The sequence below is a fragment of the Mobula hypostoma genome, chromosome 4 (assembly GCF_963921235.1).
Source record: "Mobula hypostoma chromosome 4, sMobHyp1.1, whole genome shotgun sequence".
In the NCBI taxonomy this organism is placed as follows: Eukaryota; Metazoa; Chordata; class Chondrichthyes; order Myliobatiformes; family Myliobatidae; genus Mobula; species Mobula hypostoma.
In genome coordinates, this window is record NC_086100.1 from 31,599,771 (window position 1) to 31,620,068 (window position 20,298).

The following is a 20,298-nucleotide window of genomic DNA, read 5'->3' on the forward strand; positions in this document are numbered from 1 at the left end:
GTTAGCTTGCTGTTGTATTCTGTCTTTTCCTTCTTTATGAGTCTTTTTAAGTTGCATTCTGTTGATTTTTAAGTTTCCCAATCTCCTAACTTCCCTCAATTTTTTTGCTCTATTATATGGCCTTTCTTTGGCTTTTATGTTAGCTGTGACTTTTCTTGTCAGTCACAGTTACATCATCCTACCTTTAGAATACTACTTCTTCCTGGGATGTATCTATCCTGCGCCTTCAAACTACTCCCAGTAACTATAGCCATTGTTGCTCTGCCATCATCCCTGCTAGTGTTGCTTTCCAATCAATTTTGGCCAATTCCTCTCTCATACCACTCTAATTCTCTTTACCCTACTGTAATACTGATACAACTGACTATACTTCTCCTTCTCAAATTGCAGGGTGGATTCTATTACATTATGATCACTGTTCCCTAAGGGTTCCTTTATCCTCACTTCATAATCAATTCTGGTTTATTGCACAACACCCAATCCAGAATAACTGATACCATGGTGGGTTCAACCAGAAGCTGCTCTAAACACCATCTCATAGTCGTTCTACAAATACACCCTCATGATCCGGCACCAATCTACCTGCATATTGATTCCCCCATGTCAATTGTAACATTGCCTTTTGACATGCATCTTTCATCTCCCATCACTGCCTGGTATGGGAACTGTACTTCCCTCAATCACAGGATTCTGCAGAGACTGGTGCGGACAGCCCAGCACATCTGTAGATGTGAACTTCCCACTATTCAGGACATTTACAAAGACAGGCATATAAAAAGGGCCTGAACGATCGTTGGGGACCCAAATAAACTCAACCACAAACTGTTCCAGTTGCTACTATCCAGGAAACAGTACTGCAGTGTTAAAGCCAGGACCAACAGACTCTGGGACAGCTTCTTCCACTGGATCATCAGACTGATTAATTCATGCTGATACAATTGTATTTCTATGTTATATTGACTGTCCTGTTGTTCATACTATTTACTACAAATTATTGTAAGTTACACATTGCACATTTAGATGGAGATGTAATGTAAAGATTTTTACTCCTCATGTATATAAAAGATGTAAGTAATAAAGTCGATTCAATTCAATTTGTAAACCATATCCTGGCTGCAGTTTGAGGGTCTGTATATAACTCCCCTCAGGGTCTTTTCAACCTTACAGTTGCTTTGCTCTAGCCATAACGATTTTACATTTTCTGCTCCTGTGTCACTCTTTCTAATGATTTGATTTCATTTTTTATCAACCGAACCACCGCACTCCCTCTACCCAAATCTCTCTTCAGGACCGCCTCACCTTGTCTACCTATGTCACCGGTGCCAATATCTACCAAGACTCCTGGCTGCTCACCCCCCGCCACCCTTTAGAATGCCGTCGACATGACCCTGGCACCTGGGAGCCAACGTGCCATCTGGGTATCTCTTATCATATTCACAGAATCTCATCTTTATTCCTCTAACTAATGTCCTGGAAAGGAAAGCTTCATCCTTGGAACAGATGTGGCAGAGACAAAGGAACTGAGAAAAGAGAACAGCATTTTTACAAGAGACTGGGTGGGAAGAGGTATAGTCAAAAATAGCCATGGAAATCGAAAGATTTATAAAAGATCCAAACACGAGGAAATCTGCAGATGCCTGAAATTCAAGTAACACACATAAAAGTTGCTGGTGAACGCAGCAGGCCAGGCAGCATCTCTAGGAAGAGGTACAGTCGACGTTTCGGGCCGAGACCCTTCGTCAGGACTAACTGAAAGAAGAGCTAGTAAGAGATTTGAGAGTGGGATGTTGGTTGAGAGTTTGTCTCCAGAGATGGAGACAAAGAGATCGAGAAAGGGGAGAGAGGTGTCAGAAATGGACTAAGTGAATTAAGGGCGGGGTGGAAGTTGGAGGCAAAGTTGTTGAAATTGACAAGCTGAGCGTGGATGCATGAAGCAACAACAATCCAGTTATCAGTCCAGCAGAAGAAGACTTGGGAAGCATTACTAGTGATGGCTTGGAATATAGACCGTTCTATATAGCCAACAAAAACACAAGCATAGCTTTATACCTATGACTGTGTGGCCAAGTACAGCTCCAACACCATATATAAGTTTGCTGATGACACCACTGTTGTGGGCTGTATCAAAGCTGGTGACGAAGTGGCAAACAGGAGGGAGATTGAAAATTTGGCTGAGTGGTGTAATAACAACAACCTCCCACACAATATCAACAAGTCCAAAGAACTGATTGTAGATTTCCATGAGCCAGCACTCATCAGAGGATCAGAGGTGGAGAGGGTCAGTAACTTTAAACTCCTGGGTGTTACTATCTCAGAGGACCTGTTTTGGACACATCATATAAATGTAATTGCAAAGAAAACACGACACCACCTCTATTTTCTCAGGAGTCTGTGGAGATTCGGCATGTCATCAAAGATCTTGACAAACTTGGATGTGCAGTGGAGAGTGACAAGCTGCATTGCGGCCTGAGAGCAGAAAATCGTACAAAAGGTGGTAGATTTGACCCAGTACATCATGGGTAAGGCCCTCCCAACCATTGAGAACACTTATATGAAATATCGCCATAGAAAAGCAGCATCCATCATCAAAGATATCCACCACACAGCCATGCTCTTTTCTCCCTGCTGCCAACCGGTAGAAGGTACAAGAGCCTCAGGACTCGCACCACCAGGTTCAAGAACAGTTAATGCCCTTCAACCATCATGCTCTTGAACAAAAGGGGATAACTACACTCATTCTATTTCTGAAGTTCCCACAAGTGATGGCCTCACTTTAAGGACTCTATCTTGTTAATTCATGCTCATTATTTATCGTTATTTATTTCTACTTGCATTTGCACAGTTTGTTGTTCATTGATCCTGTTTACAGTTACTGTTCTATAGATTTGCTAAGCATGCCCACAGGAAAAAGAATCTCAGGTGTATGTAGTGACCTGTGTGTATACTGATAATAAGTTTTACTTTGAGGTTCATTGCTTGCAAACATCAGAATGGGGAAGAAATGTGACCCAAGTGAATTTGACCGTGAAATGATTATTAGGTGCCAGACATGGTGGTTTGAGTACCTCAGAAACTGCTGATCTCCTGGGATTTTCACACACAACAGTCTCTAGGGTTTACAGAGAATGGTATGAAAAACAAAAAAAAAATCCATTGTGCTACAGTTCTGTGGGTGAAAATGCCTTGCTAATGAGAGAGCTCAGAGGAAAATAGACAGACTGGTTCAGACTGACAGGAAGGCAAGAGTAACTCAAATAATCAAACATTGTAACAACGGTGTGTAGAAGAGCATCACTGGATGCACAGCACATCAAACCTTGAAGTGGATAGGCTACAGCAGCAGAAGGCCACAATTGTACATTCAGTGCCCACTTTAGGGGGTACCCAATAAAGTGGCAACTGAGTGTATTTGACTTCATCTTCACTAATTTACCAGTGTGATGTATCTGTCCATGATAGCATTGATTGAAGTGGTCACTGAGTAGTTCCTAAAGACAAACTCCCATCTCTATGCTAAAGAAAATCAACACAGAACGAAGTGGCAACACAATGCTATATCGCTAAAGATTTGTGTGACTACTATACAGATTATATAAAGTTGCAATGTGCTGGCTCTCGTGCAAGATAGAGAATAAAACAAAGCCTTTCAGATTATGCGTACTATCAAAAAGCATGAAAAATGTATGTTTTCTTGGAAAGAAGACTGGCATTACTGGAAAGTTACTGGCATGGTAGGAGACAGTGAGTGGGAATAAAAGGATCCTTTTCTGGTTGGCTGCCAATGACTAGTGTTATTCTGCAGGAGTCGATATTGGGACCACTTCTTTTTATGCTGTATATCAATGATTTTGATAATGGGATAGATGGATTTGTTGCCATGTTTTCAAATGTTACAGAGAGGCAGGTAGTGTTGAGGAAACAGGTAGGCTGCCGAAGACAGACAGATTAGGAGAATGGGCAAGAGAGTGGCCAATGAAATATAATGTTGGAAAATGCATGATCATGTGCTTTGGTAGTAGGAATAAATGTGCAGGCTATTTTCTAACCGGGGAGAAAATCCAAAAATCTGAGATGCAAAGGGACTTGTGCAGAACACCTGAAAGGTGAACTTACAGGTTGAGTCGGTGGTGAGGAAGGCAAATGCCACGTTAGCATTCATTTCAGAAGGTCTAGAATACAAGAGCAAGGATGTATTGCTGAGGCCTCACCTTCAGTATTGTGAACAGTTTTGGATCCCTCATCTTAGAAAAGATGTGCTGGCATTGGAGAGGGACCAGAGGAGGTTCACAAGGATGATTCTGGCATGAAGGGGTTATCATGCGAGGAACATTTGATGGCTCTGGGCTGCTACTCGCTAGAATTTAGAAGGATGAGGCAGTATCTCATTGAAACCTCTCAAATGTTGAAAAGCCTAGACAGGGATGAGATTTGAAAAGGATGTTTCCCATGGTGGAGGAGTCCAGGATAAGAGGCCACCGCCTCAAATAGAGGGGCGTCCATTTAAAACAGATGCAGAAAAATTTCTTTAGCCAGAGGGTGGTGAATTTGTGGAATTTATTGCCACAGGCAGCTGTGGAGACCACGTCATTGGGTGTATTTAAGGCAGAGCTTGATCAGTTCTTGATTTACACAGCATCAAAAGGTTATGGGGAGAAGGCTGGTGAGTGGGGCTGAGGAGGCATAAAAAGGATCAGCCATGACTGAATGGCAGAGCAGACTCGATGGGCCAAATGGCCTAATTCTGCTCCTATGTCTTATAGTCCAAGACTTATTGCTACCTAGAAAACTGATGTGGCATTTCACAGGTAACCTCAGTGGACCGAAACCATTCATTATCATATAACAGATTGAAACCAATAAGCATCTTGATAACTTTGCTTTCATATGTTTATTACCAAATCTATTACTCAGTGCCGCAAGTTTCTGCATGGTCACAGCACAATATCCACATGGAAGACAGCTCAGCCGTGAATTAATGAGCTCTACACTTCAGTAGCTGCACAAAATAATTGAAAAGCAAGGTTTTACACTTTCTACATTTTCCACTTGCTATCCAATAGGACCAAAGTCTTGTAGTAGGGTTTGGAGGCTTGTATGCCTCAGTGACTGGGGGAGCTATGTTGGCTGAAGTCAGGGCCTTGTGCTTTGATGCTTGGAAGAGTCAACCATGCCAAACAGTTCAGAGGGTATAGAACAAACTAAAAGTGATCCACCAGTCCTCCAGCTTCCAGAGTTCAGTTCAGGGCTAACAACCCTGATTGCTGATTTCATAACAACTTAGTTTGACCAATGAAAAATCCTACATCTGTGTGTGACAGTATTCTTGAGTCTCCGCCCAGGATTTGCATGACTGACAGGTAAGCCAAACCACACCTGGGGTGCAGTGGAGAGGATGACCAAGGGGAGACAGATGGAGGACCTTCATTAGTGCCCCTAAATACCAGCAGCATAACAGGCAGCAACTAACTACTACTATCCAAGGGCAAGATTGTTGTCAAGGCTTGCTACCTTCTGGAGAAGTTGTTTTATTTAAATTCTGGAAGAATGAGTCAGCAAATGATCTACAGTGACTACTTCACAACTGACCATCAAGTTGAAAACAATCTCTCCCCCCACCGCCCCCCCCAAAAACAAAAACAACACTGGAGGAACTCATCAGGCCAGGCAACATTTATGGAAAAGAGTAAACAGTTGACATGTCGGGCCAGGAACTGATGAAGGGTCTTGGCCTGAAACGTTGACTGCTTACTCTTTTCCATGGACACTGCCTAGCCTGCTGAGTTCCTCCAGCGTTTTTGTGTGTGTTGCTTGGATTTCCAGCATCTTCAGATTTTCTCTTGTTTGCAGTTCCTATAATAATGAAACTGATTGGGGCTAATGCTCCAAACGAAAAAATTCCTTGTGTAGCCTGAAATCCTCAGGTACATTATTTTCACATACGGTATATCATCACCAAGTTCATCATCTTCATTGGTCAAGTTGTTTTCAAAGCAGAAGTTCCTTTGAAATGTGGGAAAACCATATCTGTATACACCTTGCAGATCAGCAAATGCAATGATACTGATCAGCATTTTAACAATCACTACAGACCTGCAAAAAGACAAATGTTCACAACTGTCCATGTTTTGGAGATATTTATTATTGCCTACTTTTAGTAAAGTTACAGTCAGTTTATGCCCAGTGTCACAAATTATATAATCCACATTACACTAAAGCAATTAAAATATAATGCAAACTAAAGATTACTTTTTTTCAGATGAGTTTGAACGTAATCTGATTATTGGTTTACATGTTTAGGGCAATCTTCTTGATTGGTTTTAACCATTTCTTCAGTCTTAATGTCATATAATTTCAAGATCTCATGCAGATTGTCTGTGACATTTTCTGTTAGGTGCCGTTGTCTTGACAAAATCCAAGCATATTCTATATGTTTCCAACCGGTGGGGATCTGTTGAAAGCAGCTGTATACCAGTGAATAACTTTCATAGTCGGTGGCTAATACCATGTATGGGACGAAAGAAAGCTCTGCAGATACAGGACAAAGCATTAATCTGGATTAAAGCCAGCAGTTTCTATTTTACTAACTTGTAGAATTATTTGCAAGATTAAAATTAGAATAAATGGCAATTAACATGAAATAATATTCGGTAAATTTGGTTTATTATCACCACACACAAAGATAGTGAAAGATTGTTTGCATGCCATCCAGAAAGACCATTCCATATGCAAGTACACACATGTAATGCAGAATATGATGCTACAGTTACAAAGGGAAGTGAAGGCAGGCAAAGTGCAATTGCCACAGTGAGGTAGACAAAGTTCAGGAGTCCATCTCTATCGTGCAAGTGGTCCTTTTCAGAGTCTTACAACAGCGAGATAGAAGCTTCTTTGTGCCTGGTGGCATGTGGTTTCCAGCTTTGGATTCTTCTATCCATTCATTGTGCCTCAGTACATGCAACAATAACTAACCGACCCATTTATTGTAACTCCATACATGCAACAATAATTAACCAGTTTACTAATGGGAGGGGAGGTGGGAAAGGCCCTTGATTGTGTTGAGGCAGCGGGAAATGCAAGAGTTATTGCAAGGGAAGCTGGTTTCTGTGATGGATTGGTCTGTGTTCACAACTTTCAACCATGCCTTGCAGTGTTGGACTGAGCCTTTGCCATACCAAGCTGTGACACAACCAGATAGATACTTTCTAGTTGTACAAATTGATGAGGTTTGCAACAGGTTGCCAAGTCCACAAGTAATTTGGTTGTCTTAATCTGGGTAAACACTTAACATGCAGATTCATTGCTGTCAAAGTATTTTTAGAGCTGTGCAAGAAATAGTTTGCGGATTACAAGACCACAAGACATAGGAGCAGAATTGGGCCATTTGGACCATCAAGTCCGCTCCAGCATTTCATCATGGCTGATCCAATTTTTTTCCCTCCTCAGCTCCACTCTCTGGCCTTCTGCCCATAACCTTTGATGCTGTGTTCAATCAAAAAATCTATCAAGCTCTGCCTTAATGCACCCAACGAGCTGGCCTCGACAGCTGCCTGTGGTGACAAATTCCACAAATTCACCACTCTCTGGCTAAAGAAATTTCTCCACATCTGTTTTTAAATGGATGCCCAACTACCCTGAGGCTGTGCCCTCGTTCTGGACTACCCCATCATGGGAAACATCCTTTCCACATCTTCTGTCTAGGCCTTTCAGCATTCAAAAGATTTCAATGAGATCTCCTCTCATGCTTCAGAATTCCATCAAGTACAGACTCAGAGCCATCAAACATTCCTCATATGATAAACCTTTCATTCCCAGAATCATCCTTGTGAACCTCAACTGAACCCTCTCCAATGCAAGCACATCTTTTCCTAGAAGATGAGCCCAAAACTGTTCACAATACTCAAGGCGAGGCTTCACCAGTGCCTTATAAAGCCTCAGCATCACATCCCTGCTCTTGTATTCTAGAACTCGTGAACTGAGTGCTTAATTTGCATTTGCCTTCCTCACCTCTGACTCAACCTTCAAGTTAACCCTTAGGGCGTTCTGCATCAGGTCTCCCAAATCCCTTTGCATCTCAGATTTTTGGATTTTCTCTCCATTTCTACTACCAAAGTGCATGACCGTGCATTTTCTAAAATTGTACTTCATTTGCCACTTTCTTGCTCATTTTCCTAATCTTTCCAAGTCCTTCTGCAGCCTACCCATTTCCTCAGCACTACCAGCCTCTTCAGCAATCTTCCTATCATCTGAAACCATGGCAACAAAGCCATCTATTCCATCATCTAAATCATTGAGAAACAGCATAAAAAGCAGTCCCAACACTGACCCCTGCAGAACACCACTAGTCACCAGCAACCAACCAGAAAAGGATCCTGTTATTCTCACTCACTACCTCCTACCAATCAGCCAATGCTCTAACCATACCAGTAACTTTCTTGTAATACCACGGGCTCTCTAGATAGTAAGCAACCTCTGTGTGGCACCTTGTCAAAGGCCTTTTGAAAATCCAAACTTACTTCATCTACAGCATCCCCTTTATCTATCCTACTTGTAATCTCCTCAAAGAATTCCAACAGGTTTATCAGGCAAGATTTTGTCTTAATGAAACCATGCTGACTTTCTCCCATCTTGTCCTGTGTCACTAAGTACACTGTAACCTCACACTTAACAATTGACTAACATCTTTCCAACCACTGAGGTCAGGCTAACTCGACTACAATTTCCTTTCTTCTGCCTTCCTCCTTTCTTAAAGAGTGGAGTGACATTTGCAATTTTCACTCCTCCAGCACCATGCCAGAGTCCAATGATTTTTGAAAGATTATTACTAATGCCTCCACAATCTCTACCGCTACCCATTTCAGAACCCTAAGGTGCAGTTCATTTGGCCCCAGTGACTTGTGTACCTTCAGGTCTTTCAGCTTTTTGAGCACTTTCTCAAATAGTAACTACACTCACTAGCCTTTCCTCACACCCTTCAACATCTGGCACACTGCTAGTGTCTTCCACAGTGAAGACTAATGCAAAATACTCATTTAGTTAATCTGCTATCTCCTTGCCCCTGTTATTTCTCCGGCCTCATTTTCTAGCAGTCCTATATCCACTCATTTTTTTCTTATAAAAAGCTTTCACTACCTACTTTGATATTGTTTGCTAGCTTTATTTCATCTTTTCCCTCGTAATGATTCATTTAGTTGCTCTCTGTAGGTTTTTAAAAAGCTTCCCAATGTTCCATCTTCCCACTAATTTTTGCTTTGTTATATGCCCCGTTTTGTTTTTACATTAGCTTTGGCTTCCCTTGTCAGGCATGGTTGTACTATTTTGCTATTTGAGTATTCCTTCATTGTTGGAATACAACTATCCTGCACCTTCCTAATTTTTTCTCAAAAACTCACACCATTGCACTCTTCAAAGTTGCTGCTGAACGCAGCAGGCCAGGCAGCATCTCTAGGAAGAGGTACAGTTGACGTTTCAGGCCGAGACCTTTGTCAGGACTAACTGAAGGAAGAGTTAGTAAGAGATTTGAAAGTGGCAGGGGGAGGGGGAGATCCAGAATGATAGGAGAAGACAGGAGGGGGAGGGATGGAGCCAAGAGCTGGACAGGTGATTGGCAAAGGGGCTATGAGAGGATAATGGGACAGGAGGTCCGGTGAGAAAGACAAGGGGGTGGGGGAAACCCAGAGGATGGGGAAGGAGTATAGTCAGAGGGACAGAGGGAGAAGAAGGAGAGTGAGAGAAAGAATGTGTGTATAAAAATAAATAACGGATGGGGTACGAGGGGGAGGTGGGGCATTAGCGGAAGTTAGAGAAGTCGATGTTCATGCCATCAGGTTGGAGGCTACTCAGACGGAATATAAGGTGTTGTTCCTCCAACCCAAGTGTGGCTTCATCTTTACAGTAGAGGAGGCCGTGGATAGACATGTCAGAATGGGAATGGGATGTGGAATTAAAATGTGTGGCCACTGGGAGATCCTGCTTTCTCTGGTGGACAGAGCGTAGATGTTCAGCAAAGCGGTCTCCCAGTCTGCGTCGGGACTCGCCAATATATAAAATGCCACATCGGGAGCACCGGACGCAGTATATCACTCCAGTCGACTCACAGGTGAAGTGTCGCCTAAGCAGAACAAGTGCTACACATGCCCTTACACTTCCTCCCCTACCACCATTCAGGGCCCCAGACAGTCCTTCCAGGTGAGGCGACACTTTACCTGTGAGTCAGCTGGGGTGATATACTGCATCCGGTGCTCCCGATGTGGCCTTCTATATATTGGCGAGACCCGACACAGACTGGGAGACCGCTTTGCTGAACACCTATGCTCTGTCCACCAGAGAAAGCAGGATCTCCCAGTGGCCACACATTTCAATTCCACATCCCATTCCCATTCTGACATGCTATCCACGGCCTCCTCTACTGTAAAGATGAAGCCACACTTGGGTTGGAGGAACAACACCTTATATTCCGTCTGAGTAGCCTCCAACCTGATGGCATGAACATTGACTTCTCTAACTTCCGCTAATGCCCCACCTCCCCCCATACCCCATCCGTTATTTATTTTTATACACATATTCTTTCTCTCACTCTCCTTCTTCTCCCTCTGACTATACTCCTTGCCCATCCTCTGGGTCTCCCCCCGGCCCACCCCTTGTCTTTCTCCCCAGACCTCCTGTCCCATGATCCTCTCATATCCCCTTTGCCTATCACCTGTCCAGCTCTTGGCTCCATCCCTCCCCCTCCTGTCTTCTCCTATCATTTTGGATCTCCCCCTCCCACTTTCAAATCTCTTACTAACTCTTCCTTCAGTTAGTCCTGACGAAGGGTCTCGGCCTGAAACGTTGACTGTACCTCTTCCTCGAGATGCTGCCTGGCCTGCTGCGTTCACCAGCAACTTTGATGTGTGTTGCTTGAATTTCCAGCATCTGCAGAATTCCTGTTGTTTGCACCATTGCACTCTGCTGTTATCCCTACCGGCATCTCCTTCCAATTTACTTTGGCCAACTCTTCTCATACCACTAACTTCCTTTACTCCCCTGAAATACTGCTATGTCAGACTTTACTTTCTCCCCATCTAATTTCAAGCAGAACTCAATCATATTGTGATCACTGTCTCTTAAGGATTCCTTTACCTTAAGCTTCCTAATCACCTCCAGTTACATTAAACCCATTCCAGTATAGCTAATCCTCCAGCAGACCCAATGACAAACTGCTCTAAAAAGACATCTCCTGGGCATTCAGCAAACTCACTTCTCTTAAGATCCACTTCCAACCTGATTTTCCCCAATCGACCTGCATGTTAAAATCTCCCATGACCATCATAACATTGACCTTTCCTATTTCCTGTTGTAATCTAGTGTAAACTAGTGGTGTCCCACAAGGATCAGTTCTGGGACCTCTACTTTTCGTGATTTTTATTAACGACCTGGATGTGGGGGTAGAAGGGTGGGTTGGCAAGTTTGCAGACGACACAAAGGTTGGTGGTGTTGTAGATAGTGTAGAGGATTGTCAAAGATTGCAGAGAGACATTGATAGGATGCAGAAGTGGGCTGAGAAGTGGCAGATGGAATTCAACCCAGAGAAGTGTGAGGTGGTACACTTTGGAAGGACAAACTCCAAGGTAGAGTACAAAGTAAATGGCAGGATACTTGGTAGTGTGGAGGAGCAGAGGGATCTCGGGGTACATGTCCACAGATCCCTGAAAGTTGCCTCACAGGTGGATAGGGTAGTTAAGAAAGTTTATGGGGTGTTAGCTTTCATAAGTCGAGGGATAGAGTTTAAGAGTCGCGATGTAATGATGCAGCTCTATAAAACTCTGGTTAGGCCACACTTGGAGTACTGTGTCCAGTTCTGGTCACCTCACAATAGGAAGGATGTGGAAGCATTGGAAAGGGTACAGAGGAGATTTACCAGAATGCTGCCTGGTCTAGAGAGTATGGATTATGATCAAAGATTAAGGGAGCTAGGGCTTTACTCTTTGGAGAGAAGGAGGATGAGAGGAGACATGATAGAGGTATACAAGATAAGAGGAATAGATAGAGTGGATAGCCAGCGCCTCTTCCCCAGGGCACCACTGCTCAATACAAGAGGACATGGCTTTAAGGTAAGGGGTGGGAAGTTCAAGGGGGATATTAGAGGAAGGTTTTTTACTCAGAGAGTGGTTGGTGCATGGAATGCACTGCCTGAGTCAGTGGTGGAGGCAGATATACTAGTGAAGTTTAAGAGACTACTAGACAGGTATATGGAGGAATCTAAGGTGGGGGCTTATTTGGGAGGCAGGGTTTGAGGGTCGGCACAACATTGTGGGCCAAAGGGCCTGTACTGTGCTGTACTATTCTATGTTCTATATAATCTGTGGTCCACCTCCTAGCCACTGTTGGGAGGCCTGTATATAAGTGCCATCAGCATCCTTTTACCCTTGCGGTTTCTTAAGTCAATTCATAAGCATTCAACATCTTCCGATCCCATGTCACATCTTTCTACTAATTTGATAACATTCTTTACAAGCAGAGCTACACCACTTCCTCTGCCTGCTTTCCCATCCCTCCAGTACAATTTGTAACCTTGGATATTCATCTGCCAGCTACAACCATCCCTTCAACCGTGATTCAGTGATGGCTACAACATCATACCTAGCAATCTGTAATAGTGCAATAAGATCATCCACCTTATTTCTTATACTCCATGCATTTAGATATAACATTGAGTACTGTAATTGCTACCTTTTTTGATTCTGCATCCCTAATGCACTGACACTCACCCTGCTGGCTGCAATTATGTCCTATCATCTGCCTGCCCTTCCTGACAGTCTGACCTACCATCCGTTCTATCTCGAACCCCTTCAGTCCAGTTCCCACCCTCCTGCCAAATAAGTCTAAACTCTCCCCAACAGCTGTAACAAACCTGCCCACGAGCATATTGCACCCCCCCCCTCGGTTTCAGGTGCAACCCGTCCCTTTTGTACAGGTCGTACCTCCCCCAGAAGAGATCCCAATTATCCAAGAACTTGAAGCACTGCCCCCTGTACCAGCTACTTAGCCACACATTTATCTGCCAAATCATCCTGTTTCTACCCTTGCTGGCAGGTGGTACAGGCAACAATCCAGAAATGACTTCCCCAAATGTCCTGCTTCTCTGCTTTTCGCCCAGCTCTCCAAATTCTCTCTTCAGGAGCTCTGTTTTTCCTTCCAGTGTCATTGGTACCAATATGTACGAAGACTTCTGGATCTCCCTCCCTCTCCCAAAGTGTTGTGGATGGGATCTGAGATGTCCTTGACCCTGGCACCTGGGAGGCAATGTACCATCTGGGTGTCCCTTTATATCCACAGAAACTCCTATCTGTTCCCCTGACCATTGAGTCCTCCATCACTACCGCTCCCCTTTCCCTTCTACACCACAGCCCCACACTCAATGCCAGTGACCCAGTCTCTGCAGCATTTCCCTGGATGTCATTCCCCACACCAGTGACCAAAATGATATACTTATTATTGAGGAGAATGGCCACAGGGGTGCTCTGCGCTAACTGCCTATTCACATTTCCATTTCTCCTTACAGTCACCCAGCTACTCACCTCCTGCAGCTTCAGGGTGACTACTTCCCTGTAACTCTGATTGATCATCTCCTCAGTCACTCGTACAAGCTGAAGGTCATCCAGCTGCTGCTCCAGGTCCCCAACACGGTCTTCAAGGTGCTGCAAGGACCCCAAAACTCTCTTCAAGGATTATGTGCAGTGTCATATCACATAGACAATCGTGGACTTTCTTAGCAAATTTTCTCCAGAAGTTGTTTGCCATTGCCTTCTTCTGGGCAATGTCTTTACAAGCCATTATCAATTCTCTTCAGAGGTTGTCTGCCTGGTGTCAGTGGTCACCTAACCAGGGCTTGTGACATATGCTAGTTGCTCATATGATCACCCACCTGCTCCTATGGCTTCACATGACCCTGACCAGGGGCAAAGCAGATGCTATATTTTGCTTAAGGATGACCTGCAGGCCAGCAGAGGGAAGGAGAGCCTCACACCTCCTTGATACAGACACAACTCCACCCCACCACCCTGTGAGAACTATGCAACTGTGAAATCAAACAACTTCTTTATTATTGGAGATGGGACTAATAACAGCATGGGATTGGGGAATGAAAAGAAACAAAACTGGATATCTGAAATAAAACAAAAAAAACTGAAAATAGCAGTTATCTATGAAAGAGAAACAGCTAACATTTCAGATCCATAACTATTCATTTTAAGTGGAAAAGAGAAAAAAAGCTAGTTACCAATAGCAGAAAAGCCAGGGGACACATGGTATTACAATGGAAATATCTTCAATAGAGTAGGACCAAATTACTCCAAAATGGCAAGCAGAAATCAATAATGCTTTGCTTGTGAGATGTATGGTATGAAAAGATTCAAGGCGTGGACAGCTACTACTTGTAGGAAGAGTAAAAATGAGTCAAAATGGCAACAGGCATAAATGGTCAGTTGTGATGCAGACAGAAACAAAGTTATCCACAGTTGAAAATTTTGAAGTCAAGTCCCAAAAGCTTTTGCCCAGACAAAAGAGGTGCTGGTCTTTCAGCTGGTTTCAATGTAGCAGTACGGGGGCCAGAAACAGATCAGAGTGGAAGTGGGAGGAGAATTAAAGTATCAGGCAACGAAGACAGAGTGAAGACAGTTGTTGCACAAAATGATTACTCAAATTGCACTCTCTTCCCCCCCCACCCGCCCCGCCACCAAGGAGACCACACTATGAATGCTAAATACATTACACTAGCATGGAAGTGCAGGTAAATTGCCACTTCACTTGCAAAGATTTGGACCACTGGATCTTGCAACCACAGAAGATGCAAAGCCCACTTGCTTCTTCCCTTCCCACCATCTGAGGCTCAATGCTTGAAAATAATACATTTTACAGTACATACCTGCAATATCTGGCACTTGTTTGAATGGACGTTTCACTAAATTAAACAAAAAAACACATTAGCTTAAACAAACTGAAATACAACAAAACTAGAAGAATATACACTTTTTTTTTAATAAAGGATTGAAAATCAGAGTAAATGAGAGCCACCTTGTCCCCAGGAAAACTGAGAAATGGCACATAACTTTCCAATGGAAGTTGTCAAACAAGTCAAACATTTTAAGTAATAACGGGCAATTGTAATAATAAAAATACAAACACAAGGAGATCTGCATTTGCTGGAAATTCAAGCAACACACACAAAATGCTGGTGGAAGGCAGCAGGCCAGGCAGCATCTCTAGGAAGAGGTACAGTCGACGTTTCGGGCCAAGACTCTTCATCAGGACTAACTAAAAGAAGAGCTAGTAAGAGATCTGAAAGTGGAAGGGGGAGGGGGAGATCAAAAATGATAGGAGAAGACAGGAGGGGGAGGGATGGAGCCAAGAGCTGGAAAGTTGATTGGCAAAAGGGATACAAGGCTGGAGAAGGGAGAGGATCAAGGGACGGGAGGCCTAGGGAGAAAGAAAGGAGGGGGGTGCACCAGAGGAAGATATAGTGAGAGGGACAGGGAGAAAAAAAAGAGAGAAAGGGGAAAAATAAAAAATAATAAAAAATAAGGGATGGGGTAAGAAGGGGAGGAGGGGCATTAACAGAAGTTAGAGAGGTCAATGTTCATGCCATCAGGTTGGAGGCAACCCAGACGGAATACACAGTGGTGTTCCTCCAACCTGACTGTGGCTTAATTGTAAGAATAACTTTCCTATGAAATGAGATTTTAATGCAACTTTAAATTACTTTGAAATTAGCTATATTAACAATATATCATGCAAGACTGCCTAGTAGAACTGACAGGAGCCTGGGACCTAAAATATTAACTCTCCTCTTTTCACAGTACAGCTTGACCTGACAAAATATTTCCATTTCCAATTTAACATTTCCTTCTCTTATATTTTTTAATTTTAAAAAAATTCATTTACATATACTGCCTGTCCAGCATTAGATTGTTCATGTCCTCCAGACGAACAGGAGGCCAAAATTTCATCCCCCACTATATAGACATTATTCTAAAAAATCTACGAAAAAAAATTATCTTGCTTAGCCTAAAACCTTGGGAGTGATTATCAATGTCACTGACTGCATGTAATTCAGTACTTGCCAGCTCATTTTCCCGTCTATCCAGATTCCCATTTACCTAGCTCAAACCCTCTACCAATTTCATCTACTATCAAATCAGCATTAATAGCAGCTGAAGTAAACAATTTCTGCTAAAAAGGCCTGAATTTACATGGAGGTCAAGGAATGTTCACCAACAAGCTTCCTGCTCCCACAAATTGCTTGATAACTTCTATTGCTTGGGAAGTTATGTGCTATTTCTCGGCTTTCTTTAGAAATTGTGAGAGACTAGCACAAGTAAGATAGGAAATGTTAGAAGTTATAACCCGACTTTGAAGTCATGCATCCGATACTTATTTGCAATCCTGGAAAGTTTGATACTTAAACTATTTAAAAGCAGAAGCTTATTTACATACTCCTTAATAATGGGGCTAGTAATCATTGTGGAAACCAAAAAAAGTCTCAGCATAATTGAAGACTGGGAAGTTATCCATTTAGGCAGATGAAGGCAAGTCCTTCCTCGCATAACAGACTGCTGAATACACATGTCCCCAAGTCCCTAATGGAGGAACCACAGACTCTTCAATAGACAGGGCACAGTGGATGGGTGTTTTGTAAGGGCAGTGAACTCCTTCCATCACTTAAGGCTCCTGCATACTCCGAGGGCAAATTAATACTCTCCACAAATAATTCTTCACTACTTTGAGCAGTTATAGGGAAGAGTTTACCGGGGAGGGTGTGTTATTTTCCAACAGACAGATCAGAACATGGCATCTACTGTCAGGTAATAATTTGTCTCCTGACAGAAGCAAAGCAAGAGCAAGACCTCCCTTGGTGAGAGAGGGAAAACGTTATGCATCTTCAGGTGGTGTCTCAGACTACATTCCAATGCCCCAGCCTACGCAGAACAGCCATCAATTCCATTATATCCTTCGGGTGGAAGTGGTTCATGAGAGCCGAAGGGAGATTAATGCAGAGGAGAACTGCGAAATTGTCAGGTAAAGTTTTGTCTACCTTTTGATACTTACATTGGTATTGAAGGCTGGCTGTTACATTCAGGTGTGTTGGAATAACATCTCCTTTATAATACCTGAGGCTGCCATTTTCCCTGCAAAAAAAGACATTGGAAAAATTATTAATTTTAATCAAAACCAGTTTTTTGATGTCTCAAGTAGAGCAGGAGAAATAATTTCTTCTCCTCCACCGGATTTATGAACCGTTCATGAAGACTACTTCATCAGTCCTATCTTTTGCACTATAATGTGCAATTCTGTGTTTATACACCGTGCCGCAAAATGACAAATTTCACTTCACCTAAGACAGCGATGATAAACCTGACTGATTCCAAAGTCTGAGTCTTTTAGCAAAAGCAGGCAACTGGAGAACTCGCTCTCTATTCAGTCATCCATGTAACATTTACAGGATTCACTTCACTGTGACTAAAGGAAAACATATTGGGCATTTTCTACAGAACAAAACTTACTGACCATGAAGCAAAATTTACTTCAGTGCTGTTTTCAAGAAAGATGGGGGCAGGGGAATAAACAGCTTACTCTGCTAAGTAATTTCAGGAATAACTAAAAAAATGAAAGGCAGTCCTTATAAATTTATATAATGTTTCTAAGTAAGCAGAAATACTTTTGGAAGCTATATTCCAATCTTTCCCTGATATACAAACAAGAGAAAAGCTGCAGATACTGGAAATCAAATAAACACACAAAATGCTGAAGGAACTCAGCAGGCCAGGTACCATCTATGGAAAAAAGAGTAAACAGTCAATATTTCAGGCCAAAACCTTTCATCAGGACTGGAGAAAAAAGTTGAGGTCAGAGTAAGAATGTGGGGGGGGGGGGAGGTAGGGGGGGAGAGGGAGGAAACGTCTTCCTTCCTCACCCACCCCCACAGCTTCTTACTCTGACTTCTCATCTCTTTTTCCAGTCCTGAAGGGTTACGGCCCAAAATGTTGACTGTTTACTCTTTTCTATAGATGCTGCCTGGCCTGAGCCTCTTCACCATTTTGTATGCATTATTTCCACAGATATATAGTCCTGTTTCTGCTCAAAAGAAAACCATTGGCTAACTTTCTTACCACATTTATAAAAATAATCCATGTTGTTAATGAGTAACTGTTATTATCACCATGGTTTTGTTTTTAAAATGTAGAATACTTCTTTATTTAATATTACACCGGACTACAAAGAATTTGCTTTCCTGACATGTTTGAGTGTGTCTTATGGATTTTGGGCAGCTGTTTATGAAAATCACCGTAAAATCTACCATGCTACCCTTTTGGAATCACCTATATTTGTTATTTCAATTCACAATTCAAGTCGAATAAAATGTTGCCTATAATGTATGCTGAATAATTTTCCGTCTTGCCCAGGCCTACCTGGGCGTGCTTTAGATTGCAAGCATGATCCACGACAATGGAGCCTTTTTATTGATTCTTCAGTGAAAGCTGTGAAACCACAAAACGTGTCCATCCTTCAGTAGCAATACAGTACATGAAAAAAACTACTAAAATTTGGAAGTCCTGTTGAAACACATACAGTATCACAACTACAAATGTAACATCTGTGGTGATCTAAAAGTGGCCACACTGTTACTAGGAATGCAGCTCAGATACACCAAGTACTGTTTTATTCGCAAATGCGTCAACCATGCCAAGAATCTCATTACATAAAAAAAGGATTGACCACTCCGTAACCAGTTGGTAAGCAGCAGGGCAGAAAAGTATGGCACATAAGCCACTTGTAGACCCAAAGATATTTTGCCTGCTGCTCATACAAAACTGGGGCTTTGAAAAATTTTGTGAAAGCGATGAGCAAGGAAGGTGAAGGACTTTGATATTTGAGACCGGCATTTCCCAGAATAACCGATGCCAAGATTAAGAAAGGCTATTTTAGAGGTCCGCAAACAGACAGGCAATTCAAAGAACTTCAAGTATGATCCGAGAAACATCCCATAAAAGGCATTCAAGGATGTTGTTGACAATTTTCTTGGCAACTACAGAACACCAAACTACATGCAGCTTCTTGTCATGCTTCAAGCATACAAAAGCATTAAGAGCAACATATCACTAAAGATTCATTTTCTGCATTCTCATTTAGACTTCTTCCCTGCAAATCTTGATGCTGTCAGTGATGAGCATGGTGAAAGGTTTCACCAGGACATCGTGGTCATGGAGAAATGGTATCAGGGCAACTGGAATCCATCAATGCTGGCTGATTATTGCCAGACACTTAAGCGAGAAGCCTCAGACTGAGTACAGATGAAAATCAAAATATTTTTAGCTTTGTCAGACTATTGCGAAGCATCAGCAGCATTATGTAACTGACTGCATTGTATTCAATAAAAGTCAATTGCTTGCTTCTCTAAATTCCTACATGATACAAGTAGTCTAAAATTATGTTTGTGTTCAAGGGGTCCATCATAACCAAAACAAAATTGAGGAAAGCAACACTTTCAAAAAAAATAATAATAATTGCTGTCCAGTGTAATTGATTGAGTCAGCTGATACATTCAAAAAGTGCCTTGAACTCCCAGAATGTGGAAATTTTAATCGTACCAGCTTCCCAGTGTAGCCCCTCAGACCTATTTGGGCAAGGTTGTAAACAAAGGTCATTTTCAGCATTTTTCTATTGTACTGCCAGCTCACTAGCCAGCAACAAAACATTAAGTGTGTGTACTCAGTTTTACAAATCAATTGATTCTGAGCACTGATTAAAAAAATTTCAGACACTTTTCGCACTGAAGTTCTGATGACCAACAGAAATAAGGAATGTAAACAAGTAAAACCAGGAGCAAGATCAACTCTACAAATGCCACTCCCTTCCTTTAATCAACAACTAAATTTAACTCTTCTGAATATACTGCACGGACAATGGTCTGAAACTGGTGAGATCCTGCTTTATGAAGTTAGATTGCACCACCAGGACCCAGCTGCCCTGTTAATCAGTGAAACCCTCAAGGTATAATTTGGTTTTCCCAACTGGTGAAGTTAGTTGAAAGAATAAAGGTCAGAGGAAAATTACAGGCAATTGTAAATTTTCCTTATAGTGTTGGAAGGACAAATTTCACACACAAAACCAACAAAAAAGAATGTCTACAACAAACAACAGGAATTCTGCAGATGCTGGAAATTCAAGCAACATACATCAAAGTTGCTGGTGAACGCAGCAGGCCAAGCAGCATCTATAGGAAGAGGCGCAGTCGACATTTCAGGCCGAGACCCTTCGTCAGGA

At 42.4% G+C, this 20,298-nt stretch overlaps 1 protein-coding gene across 2 annotated transcripts in view; it reads right to left on the reverse strand.

The window, feature by feature from the left end:
• Positions 1 to 6,150: 6,150 nt before the first annotated feature.
• The window catches only part of LOC134344749 (apolipoprotein D-like), a 52,528-nt gene continuing 38,380 nt past the window's right edge, over positions 6,151 to 20,298 (reverse strand). For both annotated transcript variants that reach the window (XM_063044834.1, XM_063044833.1), the window contains exons 4-6: positions 17,083 to 17,162; positions 14,903 to 14,938; positions 6,151 to 6,525 (exon numbers count right to left, since the gene is read on the reverse strand). In XM_063044834.1, coding sequence (XP_062900904.1) covers positions 6,278 to 6,525; positions 14,903 to 14,938; positions 17,083 to 17,162 — 364 coding nt within the window. In that variant the 3' untranslated portion in view covers positions 6,151 to 6,277. The remainder of the gene's footprint in view (positions 6,526 to 14,902; positions 14,939 to 17,082; positions 17,163 to 20,298) is intronic.